Here is a 14,171-nt window from a genome sequence, read left to right on the forward strand (position 1 = left end):
CTTAATACTCAGGGGTTTGACCTGGGGCCAAGGCCCGATACTGTGAGGCAGACTGAATTTCTGTTCACACAGACACTCAGCACTTATTTATAAGATTCTTTAGCTGGGAACACCATCTACCTCACAGAAATGTTAGGCCAGGACAACAGATACCAAAGCATAAAACTTTTTAACTCTAAAATGTCTTCAAATAATATTTACTATTTCACTTTAAAAATGGCTTTTCTAGGAGGGACTAGTTAGAAAAATATTAAATATAAATGTGGAAAAGTATACCATTTCTGAAATCAGGTTGAATCATATACTTCAATATAGCAGAAATACATCACTGACCCTAAAGAGCTGCGTTAATCACACACTACAGCTGTGAGCACATACTAGGATGAGGGTTTGCAGCAGACTCTCCCCCAGTGTCCGAGTGGAGCTCAGGGTGGGTTCTAGGTTGGGATAAGTAACTAGAAGCTGGGAAGTGCCTTTCAACCTCTTGTGAACGTCTTAGCCTTTCTTTCTTCCTACTCTTTCTTCCTCTATCAACCCAAATGGGTATCTCTATAAAGGTAGTAAATTTTACTACCTTTTGTTAACACAAAGAATCCCATGTCTGGATCTCATGTTCATTCTAAATTGAACGTTTCCCTCTGTTGCACAAGGAATTTACCACTGTTTAGGAAAATCTCACACTCTTGCTGGTTCCATGGCTCAGTTTTAGTTTTGTTTCAGGCATACTACCCACCCACTTACCCCAAATTCAGCCTCAGTGGCAATACTTCCTCCTTATCCCCCTGGTTTTGTTGTCAGCACTTACCTCAAGAGTTTCTTTTTTTTTTAAGTCAACTTCTTGCTAACAAGACAGAATAAGAGGTTTGACCCCCATGAAGGGCAAAGCAGAGTCAAAAATAAGTACTAAGCAGTAGCAGTGAAATTTTATAATCATGTTTTTACAAACTTATTTCAAGGAATATGAAGCTCTAGTCCCATGTGCTGTCTTCTCTGAGAAATGTCAGCTGGGATTAGAAGTACTTCCAGTGAACAAATTTTCCACTACTCCAACTCAGCAGTACAATAGTTTTAACAAAGGATTTTGTTCTGGGATATTTAACTATACAATATTTATTTCTTCCATTTTATTAAGACCTTTGCAAGTCACTATCTAATGCTTTGACATTCTTGGGTGAAAGACATGAGAATTAAAAAATTAATTTTGTGACTTTATTTTTAAAACTTACTTTCTGGACATTGAACGGAGAATCTTTCGACTTTTGCTCAAGTTTTCACTTGTGTTTACCAGCTGAGAAGAGAAAACAGCGATTATTTCCCGCTTCTTTCAAAAGTACACACTGCAGAATTTGAACATTCCTAAATTGACAGTGGACATTCAGTGGTATTTGTTGAAAAACTCCCAGAAATCAAACCAGTTTAAATGACAACCTCTGACCATAAGTAGAAGAAACTGGAAAGGACAAGACACTTTACTACCTGTCAGGTTGAACAGGAATTATTATATCCCAAGGTTGCTGTTGGGGAGCTCCTGGGACTGAGCTAATCCTTCACCTTGGCTACTCAAAACAAAGTCTTCAAATGCACCTTGCTGGTAAATGAAGTAACTCTGAGCAACTTAGGATTCAGATTTCATCAGCCAAACTCCAGAAGAGCCTCGAATTAATGTTTGCTTTTGTAGGCTGCTGGATTATCACTTTTGGGATCTGGTTCTTTGTCCTTTTTTTCTTTACCCCTTTAAGAGACACTTTCATTTAATTATGAAAAGAATGAAAAAATTTTAAGCCTTTTTCATTCCCTTTTGGTCACCTGTTACTAATCTAGATAGCTGGAGGATATTTCAGTAGGTGCCACCTGTCCTGTCATCTGTTCCCATCTTCCAGTGGCCTTGGTAAGTTAATCGCTCAACTCATTCCTTGGCTTTTAAATGCAGCTAGTCCACCTGGTATGTTAAAAAGTACAAAACCACACAACCTGTAAGCAAGTTGCCTTCTCCACAGCTTACCCTGAATTCAGTACTTTACTGTGAATATTCTCTCAGGAGGGAAGAGCATCATTCTGACTTATTTCAATAACGGAGAATTACAGCTATTAAGCAGTATGAGAAAATGATCCCAAATCCCCATACTGAGCTAAGTCTTGCCCACAGTACCTGTTCTTCAATTTGGATTTGCCTCATGCTCTTAAGAATACAGCATTCCATTGGCAAGTTGCACTATTTTTAAAATTCCTTTGCAGATGTACTGAAAGGAAGAAAGGAGTTGTTTTTCAGAGCGTCTTAGGGTGATGATAGATTAGAGGCCCCAGTATAGTCACCATCTGGCTTAAGTATTTTCTCACAACGATCCAGCTTACCTTTAGGTAACAGTAAAAGAGTCAAGTCCAGGATTGAACCTCTATAAATTGTCAGTGGTACTATTTTATATCATGTGGAAAATAGCCTTGGCTCCAAATGACAGGAAAACTAGGCTCTTTTTAAGTAGATGATGCTTTCATAAGAACAGAATACTCTACTAAGATGTATGAGAAATAAAAATCTGATTCATAATACAGGACCTAAGTAAGACTGCAGCCATTCCATCCTATTGACAATCTTCAATAAAAGCAGAAATTGGGTCTCTGTAGTCTCCCTGGCTCACCGCAAAATGATCTCCAAATCTTAAGGGTAAAATTACTTCCAAGGGAGGGCGATCTTTCAGACAAGCCAACTAAAAACTGAGAGAAGCATAAGAACCTAAAAGGTCCTACCCCGAATTCAGAACTGCTGCAGCCTCTGGCAGTAGCAAGGCATCAGAGTGTAATAGGCTCACCTACTTTCCCCACTCTCGCCCCTTTCTGCTCAGACTTACTCTACTCTTGGTACGTTCCAACTGGTCACGTTGCTCCCCCAGCTCTTCTATGATATCTGAGCCAATCTGGTCAGTCTCTGTGGCAAGCCGATGAGAACGCTCAATACTCTGGGTGGCCCGGTTCAGACTTTCAGTGCCTTGCAGAAGCAATGCCCTTTGAGATTGTAGCCGATTCTGACAGGAGTATGGAAGGGAAATGTTAGACTTCTTCCATTATAAATGAATTTATAAGAAAGGATATAGTGTGCAATAATTTTCATTACTTTTAAGACAACCAAAGATGCTAACGAATGAGACTAAATGAGAACCTGGGATTCAATTCAGGATCACAATACCCCCCACTCTACTGCTTATTACACTTAAGTGAGGCAAGAAAGGAGGATTAAACACATCAGAGCATTTCCCCCCTGATAAATCTGAACTGGTTCATGTGACTTTTGGACTAGCAACTTCTGAAAGGCAATGGCCCAGATCTGGGATGCAGGAGCTACCTAAAGAAGCATTCAGCTTATAACTTTGATAGTACAAACCAAATAAACTCTACAGCCCTAGAAATAATTACTGAAAATTCCCACTGATTGGTACTGAGGATCGAGGGACTGTGAATAAGCTACTTGTTTTCAGCACATATAGGAGTCATTCATATTTTTATTCTTTAATTTTATTTTAAATGGAGGTTCTGGGGATTGAACCCAGGACCTCATGCATGCTAAGCATGCACTCTACCACTGAGCTACACCCACTCCCCAGAAATCATTTAGAAGTGTGAGACACTATCACATTCTGGAAAAAACTTAAGTGTCTACAGTCTTGGTAAGCCCCAGAAGAATTTGACCTCAGGCCAAACACAGAAAACAAAGACTCTATCGTCATTACACTGGTGATTTACTCTCAGGAAAGGAAGTATCTTGGGCCAAGTAAGCTGCCCTAATTTCCCAAGCACCCTATTTCTAAATCCTCACCAAAGATTTACTCCACCTATTATCCTAAGCACAGAAGGCATGAGGACAGAAGTAGCCTTCATCAGGCCAGAAATAACCACTGACAGAAATGAGTGCAGCTCTAAGTTCTCATCTATTCAAAACACACATGCACACACACACTCAAGAAGAGGCCGGCTCACAAGGCCTATTACTGAGCAGGTGACTATTAGCACTAGACACCACCATCAAGCAGCCAAAAGCAGCTTGTTCTCACGTCAGAAGTAACAAGACTTTTCACCTCATATATGGCATATGGACAAGTGGATGAAGAAACCACTAGATGACGCTGAAATAAATCCCAGCTACGTGGGCTTAAGAGCAGAAAAAAAGCTTTTTTAAAAATAAAAGATGGGGATTTTCAAATGATTAGGTTTAAGGAAGAGCAAGAAAAGACACTAAGGTCACATAAATCAACCCCAAATTTGGAACAATAATTCTATTGAAGGTGGTGTGTATATCTAAATTGTTTTTATAATTTCTGAAACCAATAATTTTAAAGCAAAATTATTTTTTGGAATTATCTCCCCCCTTTTTGTTTTCGGGTTCTTCTGGGAGGGAACAAACGGACAAAGTCACTTTATACCTCTTATCTCACTTTAACAAGCTCCACTTGCCTGCCTTTTCTCACTCTCACAGTGAATTTTGAAAATTTCACATCATTCACAAATACTCTAGTTTTGACATCAGCAGTGTCAGGCCAGTATCATTTGAGTATCTCTTAAACTCAAAGTATCATTTGAGTATCTCAAACTCTACTCAGGATGCATCATGAAATAAGATTTGTTTAAAATTGAACCACTAGCCTTTTTACATCGGTGCAGTCTGCACTTGTGGGCCCCCTTCCACTTCTCTCCCACGCTGCCGGCCAGGCCATTTCTACTTTGTGCTGTGGAATATAACCCCAAATGCAACATGCGAAATTTAGTCTTTATCAAGTTTTCTTCCTTTAACTATCTAGCTTCTCTAGACAGTCTGAGAACATAGACTTTCTATTCAGTTAGTCTGATTTTATAAATCGGAATACTTGAGGCTGGAGAGGCAGCCTGGCTCATTTTCCATCACAACAAAGTAAGGTGTTAGCCTCATTCTGAGAAGGATCCTGCCTTCCATACTGTATCTGGGCTACTGGGCCATCTCGATATAAACGTAAAGGAAAGCATGGGTTAACTTTCTAACAATAGTTTGATAAATAAAACCTAACTGAACTTTGGGGGCATGTGTGAGAAAGAAATTGGATCAATGGGTCAGACTACAGAGTCCCAGATGTAATATGAATAGGTGACACTTGTATAACACCACTGCACACCAAGCACTGTTTTATATATAAATGATACACAGAAATCTAAATAAGCTTATGGTTTGGAAAGATCTGTACTAAATACAGAAGAAGAGGGCATCCAAGGGAAGAAGGAGAATTGGATGCAGGAAAAAGGATAAAGTGGGAAAAACAGCTGAAGCTTACCATATGCTCATTCTCTACAGCGTATGTACCATATTTCATGTCTCCACGGCCTCCAGGTGTGGCTGTCAAAGGTGTACTTCTCACTTCCCGATGGAGTTTGGCAAGGTCCTTTCGGTAGGTTCGAAGCTTAGACATCATAGGGTTACGAAAAGATAGGGGTGCATAACGTAGTTCTTCTTCCATCTCTGCCAGCTAGGAAGGCAGAAAGTAGTGAGTAGATGGCCTGGTTCTATTCGTTCATATGAGTATATGCCTAGTTTGGACTAATCAAACCACAGACAACCCCAAATACTCAACCATATGGTCCAGAAGGGCAAGGACCACATGTGACATGTTCACCTTATTACTCTGAGTGCCTGGCACAGCACCTAGCAAGCACAGAACAGGCATTCAAAAAGTATGTGATGAATGAGTAAGAAAACTAACAAGTACCTTATAGCTTATTAAACATCTTTACATGCATTTTCTCGTTTAATCCTCACAACAGATCAATAAGGTTGGACATACTTCTGTTTCATATTAAGACTTGAAGAAACCTGCTCAAGATTACACAATAAGAGAAGTCAGATTCAAAATCTTCAAATTCTCTTTTCAGTACACCATGTTCTTAGCCTGTTATGGCTCAAGTGCTAAGGTGAAGCACTTTGAGATCTACTATACTAAAATGACAGGGGTCTGCCATCAAGGTTCTTCCCTTCCTCCTCCTCTTTCTGAAAATGAATTGTTTGTCTCCATGTCAGGATAACCAGGGGTCCAGATCACTTTAGTAAAATGTAATACCTAGACATGTTCACAAGAGGCCATAAATTATTTTCAGGCTTGGTTAATTTTTCTAAGTTCAGAGAAACAAAGTAAGCACCAAATAAATAAACTGGTATTAGCTAAAAGATATTTTAAATGCTACCAAGATGTTGACGAAAAAAGACGACTGGCTCTTGTAACAGGTATTATGGAGATGCCCACTATAACTGGTATCATGGGTATGCCCAGCTGCACACAGGTATTAGAAAAGTTTCTGGTACTCCCATTATGGAGAGAGTTTCCACAGTCTGGTGGGCTGATCCTTCTTAAAAATAGATGCAGAATAGAGAAAAAGATGCAGATAAGCCTAACTTCTCAGAACGTCATGGGGACAGGGAAGTTGGTCTTCAATAAGCAAGAAAGAGGTTCTCTGGCTTGAAAATAATTTTTCAGTCTATTCTAGGGTACCAAAAACTGTGGGCAACTATTCATTCACCAGGGACCTGGATTTTACCTCCAGACTCCTGAAAGGGTTTGCTGAAGCTATATAGCATAATGATATGGAGACAAAGGACCATTACTTCTAAAAGGTGAGAGCAAACTTTTTTTTTAAAAAAGAAAAGCCACAGATTAGGAGAGAAGAAGTTGTTATACTGCTCATCAACCTGAACTTCTGACAAGCTTTGGGTCCTTACTGGGAACACAGCCTGTCCATGCAGTCCTTGCCCAAGGTATCAAATCCAGCCACTGCACTGTCTTTTGAAACAGAAGGGAATGTGACAAGAACCATCTCTGAGCTCCATTTTCTGTGACAGTTAAGTTTAACAAGGGAGAATAACTGATCTTAATGGCCAGCTTTTAAAATGAGATTTTAAAAGATCACCCAAGTAAAGGTTTGAGAATGTCCTTACTACATCAGCAATGTATTATCAAAGACTCAAGAGCGCCTTCAAGCTTTACCCAATTGTGTCTGTCAAACCCCCTCAACACTCATCCCAATCAACTGGCCTCATGTAGTAAGAAATAATCAGAACCAAGATCAATAGACAGGAGCAGTTAATCTGTGATCAGGTCTATAAGTTTTACTTCTGGAAAAGACCAACAACCAGGAAGAAGAAATAAGGACTTGCTCCTTTTTCTCACCGTTTCATTTGCTTCCTGTTGCTTTTCATCAAAATCTCTGATCAACTTCTTCTTCTCTTCTGGAAAAGGCAGACAAGTTTTAAATGCTCAGTCCTGCTTCCATACATTTGTAGAGACCATACCCTCTGCTTAGAATAAACTCCCCATACCTTTCCTGGGGGCATTACTACAGTACTTAATCACCCCTAAAAGGCATTTAGAAACTTAGGGGAACTAGTTATCACAGCGACTCGGGGGAGGAGAGAGGAACGTATTACCATCAGCATTTAAGGCCCAGGGAACAAGAATATCCATGCTTGGGACAGTCCTGCATAACGATGATCTGGCCCCAGAGGCAAAAGCATCCCTACTAGGAAACACTACAGTTAATCACTGTCCATCTTTTTTCACCCATCCTAACTGAGGGACCAGACACTTTCATGATGATGTTTAACAATATTGGTTCTCTGAAATCCTTGTCCCTACTTTCACTCCCACTGTAAATCACTTCTCTATATTAACCCTTATCTTCCGCTTTTCTGTAAAATTCAAAACCCGCCTACTTTGCTTGCTGGAGAGCCTACATGCTATACAGCACGTTTCGTGGCCATACCCACTGGAAGTGGTATGGGAATTGATGTAAATACCACTGACTCACACAGGGAAAAAGTCACTCCTCGTTCAGTCCCTGCATCATGTCATTTTAGTGTTAGTATGTCTTTACTCCCCAAAACTTACTAATCTCTCCCTTTAACATAAACAGAACAGCCTTCAGCTTCAAAGAAATAACATCTAACTAAAACAGCATTGTTTTGCCTTCACTGTATTTTTTCTGATCATTTCGATAGGCTCTCTAAATTTTCCATTTAAGGTAGTGATTTTAAATTTCCTTTTTAGAAAACTTTATGTACTAAGTACTATTACTTAACTATTTTATTTATATCGACATTCCATGTAAAAAAGTAAATATATTTTACATGGAATGTCGATATAAATAAAATAGTTAAGTAATAACAGTGATTGGACACAGCAAAAATGATGAAGGGAGTACCAGCATGCTGCCACCGGGTAAACATCTATGTGGGGAGACGTGGTGAGTAAAGGGGCTTAGGTTCTGGTCCTAGCTTTGGGCCTGGCTCAACATGTAAGCCTAGATAATTCTCTTCATCTCTTTGGGACCTGGCCTCCTTCCTTAGCTATAAAATGAGGAGGTAGGTCATACCCTCATAACAAGCAAAAATCAGCCCTGTTTATGAGGCCTTTTAAAATGTATACATTCAAATGAATGTTCTCCTTGAAAATCTATACATAATCTACTTATTAACACAAAGTTACCATTGCTTACAATATTTTTTGAACTCATCTTTTGTAACTATCTTCACAATCTGGGGATAGTCTTTTTTTAATTGTGGTAAAATATATATAACATAAAATCTACCATTTTGACCACTTTTAAGTACCCAGTTAAGTGGCATTAAGTACATTCAATGTTGTGCAACCATCACCTCATCCATCTTCAGAAACGTTTCATCATCCCAAGCTGAAACTCTGTACCCATTAAACTAACTCCCCATTTCCACTCCCCTCAGACCCTGGTCACCACCATTCTACTTTCTGGGTCTATGAATGTGACTACTCTAGGTGCCTCATAACAGAGGAATCATACAATATTTGTCCTTTTGTGTTTGGCTCATTTCACTTAGCATTATGTCATCAAGGTTCATCCATGTTGTAGTTATGTATAACGACATGGTCTTTTAAAGCTATCTACTTTTCACTCAGTTTGACTTCTAAATATAAGCCAGCACTTCCATCAACTGAAGAAAGAGCAATCATTTCCAATGCCAAGAAGACAGCTGAGTTGGGGTTATGAAGGGATGGCATATGGGTACTCAATATGCTGTCCTAAGATTTTCTTGGATAATGTTGTTTACCCTGATTTTTATTTCACACTTTGACTTTCAAACGCAATCTCATGTGAAATGTAACATCACCATAATGCTTTATATGGATTTACATTTGTTAATTACAACAGCATCTAGCAAGTCAGCTGTCTGCTGCTTCTTAACTGGTTATGGATCATTTTGGTTGTACACATTCTACATTCTCAACCTGAGATCAAGCTCCCTCTGAAAAGAGAAATCTACTTTTCAGTCCCATAGCTTCTAGAACTCTAAACCCAGTAGAGTGCTCCTTAGGCGTTGCTATTGCCTACAAGAGAAAATGACAACGTGCCCTTTATTATGCCACGTTCATTGTTATGTGACATTCCTTAATAGACACTTCAAGTGAACTATTTCTCACTACACACTGCTCACAAAACCTAGGGTTTGTTTTATATATATATATGAAAGTTCAGCCATGGCAAATAGTCTGCATCTTGACCATCCATAATATAGCTGGAATAAGCGCCAGAGCAGCTGTTACTACCCTTGAGTGGGCAGTGTTTTCAGCCACCAGCAGTGAAATAATATCTGCAATCAAGAGTGGCTACTTCCATGGAGAGGTATCATATTATTTTGTAATAAGCATTCACAAAAGTGCTGAGTGTCATCACTCCTCAAAACAGGCATAGCTCCAAACTCAAGCACACTCACTTCTGATCCAAGCCAGACAGTATGAAGTATCTGACACAAGTGCATTCCCTTCCTAGGTTTTTCTATATTTCTGTTAGTCATAAAGTCTCCTCCTTTATTCTTTCTTTGTTGAAGGATATGAAAATCTGCATTCTTAAGAGGCTAATTCTAGAAAGATTCCAAAAAAGTGGCTACATAAATAAGAGTAGGGGGAAAGAGGGAGCCCACAGAATCTTAATCCTTTCACTAACTTCCCTGCACGACTCTCATTCTCAGTCTTCTTAGAATACTCCACTCTCTACCTGATTTCTTAAGACATACATTCTTCTAGGAATGCTCTGTAGCTTATATACTTTTAAAGGTTCAAAAGAGACTGACCCCTACCCAGCTGAGAGGTATCAGGAGCTGCTTCTGTATGCTTTTGACTCAGAATTGTGAAACCAATGAATGTTAGAGCTGAGATGGACCTAAGAGATCATCTTGTGTAACCTCATTTATAGTTGAGGAAACTAGAGCCTGGAGAAACTGCCTTACCCAAGGTCATAGGAGGAGTAGATGTGGAGCAACACTAGTTCAAGAATGCAAGTCTCCTGAATCCCAATCCAGTGTGTCTGTACATTATAGCATTGAGGGGCATTTTTGTGCTCCCAAGGTATACAGGTAAAATCTGTTCAGACTTCTTAATTTTTTAGGGAGTTAGAACAAAACAGCAGAACTGGTATTAGGTAGAATGGAGACCAGAAACAAGAGCTACTCCAAACAACACTATCCCCAACCCCACAGCCTCTCCAAATCATTCACATGCGACTCGCTTAGAGGCCGACTGGGATAGTGGGTGGATGGCAGCACAATGTCCCGGACATGGAATAAAATGGAAGCAGCTAGCTCTAAAAGAGCTAGAAGAAGCCTACCTTCATATTCAACCAAGGTGGTAGCCTCTCTTTCTTATAGGTGGTTTGGATTACCAGCCCAAGAATGAACTAACCTTGGCCCATTAGAACTGTGGGAAAAACCTGTTTCACCAGGATCTTTAAAATACGTGGTTAATGCTTTTGGCGCCCCACTGTGGCAATTCTAGGACATACACCCCCTTTGCAGACCACATTAGTTGACCTAATCTCACACCACATAGGAAGTAAAAGTATCAGATTCCTCTAAACCCGTTTCCTCAAATATAAATAAGAAATATAACAGTAGTGACCTTGTAAGGTTGTCTGAAAGAGTTAAAAGAGATAACACACATAACAAGCACTTAGCAAATGCCAGGCATATTAAGGGTTCAATAAATAGTAACTACCACTGTTTTTAAAAGTAAATCCTTAGGTAGGAAGAACTAAGCAAAAACAAAATTCACCAAAAAATATGGAGAGTGTTAGAAAAATAAAAATTCTGCAGTCAGTGAGTAATTGTGTCTATCAGCCTACTGCATATGGTCCTCCATAGTGATTATTTTTTCTGGTTTCAAAATAATGGGATCTCATGTATAGACATTGAAATTTAACAGAATTAAAATGAAGAATTTTCAATAATCTTACAATGCTCATTGAGACAAGTGGAGAGATGCCTTTGGTACTACAAAACTAAAACCAGAAACCATGACTACAGATACTTGCTGTATTAACTGGATAAGAATTCAGAGCATTCTGAGGTTTTGGAGAGACCTTTTCAGATGCTGCAAAACTAAGACTACAAATCATGGCTGTAGGTGCTTAATGTAATATTAAATGGATTAATAATTATTACATATGCTAATGGATTGTCACTGCCATATAAACTTCCTAAACTAGGACACACTGTATCTGTTATCATATCTTTTGTTTTAATAGGTATATATATTGATTTTAAAAATGATGAAAATGTGGAAAACCCAGTAGATAGACATACAATCACACTCAGTTTCAATACCCAATCATATATTATTATTTTCTTCCCAACAATTCACAGTATTTATACAAGCATTCAACAAATACCTTTGGAGCACCAAATAAATAAGACAGACAAATGTAGAGCTTATGACAGAAGAGGAGGGAACACTTCCAAAATCTTTTATGAAGCCAGTACTATGCTGATACCAAAACCAGAAAAGAATATCACGAGAAGAAAATTACAGGCCAATATCCCTGATGAACATAGATGCAAAAATTCTCAACAAAATATTACCTAACTGAATGACATTTTCCATAGATACAGAACAAACAACCCAAAAATAGGTACAGAACCACAAAAGACCCTAATTTCAATTTCAATTTGCCAATGAAAAAGAAGAACAAAGCTGGAGGCATGATGCTTTCTGATTTTGAACTACAGTTGACCCTTGAAAAACACAGGTGTGAACTGGGTGGGTCCACTGATACACAGATATTTTTCAATAGTAAATACTATAGTAATAGTACTACATGACCTGCAGTTGGCTGAATACGCAAATACTAAGGAACCTTGGAGAGGAGGGCAAACAAGTTACACACGGATTTTCTGCTGTGCAGAGGGTCAGCGCCCCTAATCCCCATGTAGTTCAAGGGTCAACTGTACATTACAAAGCTATAGTAATGAAAACAGTATGGTACTGGCACAAAAACAGACACAAAGCTCAAGGGAATGGAAAAGACACCCCAGAAATAAATCCACACAAATATGGTCAATTAATTTACAACAAAGACGCCAAGCCTATACAACGGGGAAATGTATTAAGAAAACCCAGTCTTTCCCCCTCTTATGTCTTTCTCTCCTGCAGATGGAAAAACCCAGTCCTTCCTCCTGTGAGTTTCCTTTCTGCGTGAACCCCACACTACTGGGATTTTATGGAGGCTTCCTCACATAAGCATGGTCAGTAATTAACTCCTTTTCCAGCTCCTCTTCCCCTCCAGAGAAGCAGGGAGCAGGGCTGAAATTCTAAGCCCTACTCTAATTATGGGTTGGTCTTTCTGGTGACCAGCCCCCGTGGAGCCACCCAGGAGTCCACCCAGAGTAGCCTCCTTCAACAAAAGATGCTCCCAGTGCTCTTTTCACTTAGGAAATTACAAGGGTTTTAGGAGCTCTGTGCCAGGCAACAAGGGCAGAAATATGCATATATATATTTTTTTCCAGTCATCTCATAGGAAAGGACAGTCTCTTCAATAAATGATAATTGGGAAAAATTTGACAGGCACATGCAAAAGAATGAAACTGGAGGACTATCTTTATATGGCACACAAAAATTAACTTAGAGAATCAGAGACTTGAATGTAAGACCTGAAACCATAAAACTCCTAGGGAAAAATTGGAGGAAAACTCTCTGACATAGGTCTTGGCAATGATTTTTTCATTTGACCCCAGAAGTAAAGGCAACAAAAGCAAAAATAAACAATTGGGAGTACATCAAACTAAAATGCTTCTGGGTAGCAAAGGAAACCATCAACAAAATGAAAACCTACTGAGGGAGGGTACAGCTCAAGTGGTAGAGTGAATGCTTATCACACACAACGTCCTGGGTTCAGTCCCCAGTACCTCCTCCAAAAATAAATAAACCTAACTACCTCCCCCCCAAATACAATAATTAAATAATACAATAATAAATAAAAAATATTAAAAAAAATATTAAAAAAACACGAAACCTACTGAATGGGAGAAAATATTTGTAAATCATATATCTGATAATAACTCACTAAACTGAACAGCAAAAAAACCAAACAATTCAATTAAAAAATGAGCAGAGCCTCTGACTAGATATTCTTCCAAAGAAGCCATACACAAATGGCCAATGGGTACCTGAAAAGGAGCTCAACAGGACTAATCATCAGGGAAACACATGTCAAAACCACAATGAGATATCACCCCACTCCTATTAGAATGGCTATTATCAAAAAGACAAGAAATAACAAGTGTTGGTGAGGATGTGAAGAAAATAAAGAACATGTCTAGCTCAGTGGCCTTCAAACTTGACATGTATCAGAAATCCCAGAGAGGGCTGTTAAAACAGACTGTTAAAATCGTTACTGATTCAGTAAGTCCTGGGTTGGGACCCGAGAAGATGCATTTCTAACGTGTTCCCAGATGATAATGATGCTGCTGGTTCAGAGACTGTACTTTGAAAATCACTGTTTCAGTGAAAGGAATAATACACTATAAATATCATAAATATATAAATTGTCTAGTATGTTAGAAGATAAGTGCACCAGGAAAAAAGAGAAAGTAGAGCAAGGAAAAGGTAGTTATATACACAGCTAGTATTCTTATGTCTTATTTACATAAAATATTCAATTTCTCACATAACCGTGCAAACAGCTAATCACTCTTACTACTGTCAGGTGTATTCTAAGGGCTTTACATATATTAACTCATTTAACCCTCACAAAACTCCTATGAAGTGAATACAATGATTGATGCCCATTTTGCAGGGGAAACCAATTAGGTTAAAGTAAGTTGTCCAAGGTCACAAGGCTATTAAGAGATGATCTAGGATATG

At 38.9% G+C, this 14,171-nt stretch overlaps 1 protein-coding gene across 8 annotated transcripts in view; it reads right to left on the bottom strand.

Moving 5' to 3' along the window:
• Positions 1 to 14,171, bottom strand: part of VTI1B (vesicle transport through interaction with t-SNAREs 1B) — a 37,161-nt gene that overhangs the window by 19,812 nt on the left and 3,178 nt on the right. For 7 of the 8 annotated variants that reach the window (XR_010381006.1, XR_010381008.1, XR_010381005.1 and 4 more), the window contains exons 2-5: positions 7,176 to 7,234; positions 5,292 to 5,483; positions 2,847 to 3,020; positions 1,227 to 1,288 (exon numbers count right to left, since the gene is read on the bottom strand). Coding sequence is in view for 4 of the 8 variants with exons in the window: in XM_010976610.3 (XP_010974912.1) it covers positions 1,227 to 1,288; positions 2,847 to 3,020; positions 5,292 to 5,483; positions 7,176 to 7,234 (487 nt within the window). In the remaining 4 variants the exon portion in view is untranslated. The remainder of the gene's footprint in view (positions 1 to 1,226; positions 1,289 to 2,846; positions 3,021 to 5,291; positions 5,484 to 7,175; positions 7,235 to 14,171) is intronic. The other variant, XM_064486056.1, reaches the window with a different exon arrangement.

This window comes from Camelus dromedarius, chromosome 5 (assembly GCF_036321535.1).
Source record: "Camelus dromedarius isolate mCamDro1 chromosome 5, mCamDro1.pat, whole genome shotgun sequence".
Taxonomy (NCBI): domain Eukaryota; kingdom Metazoa; phylum Chordata; class Mammalia; order Artiodactyla; family Camelidae; genus Camelus; species Camelus dromedarius.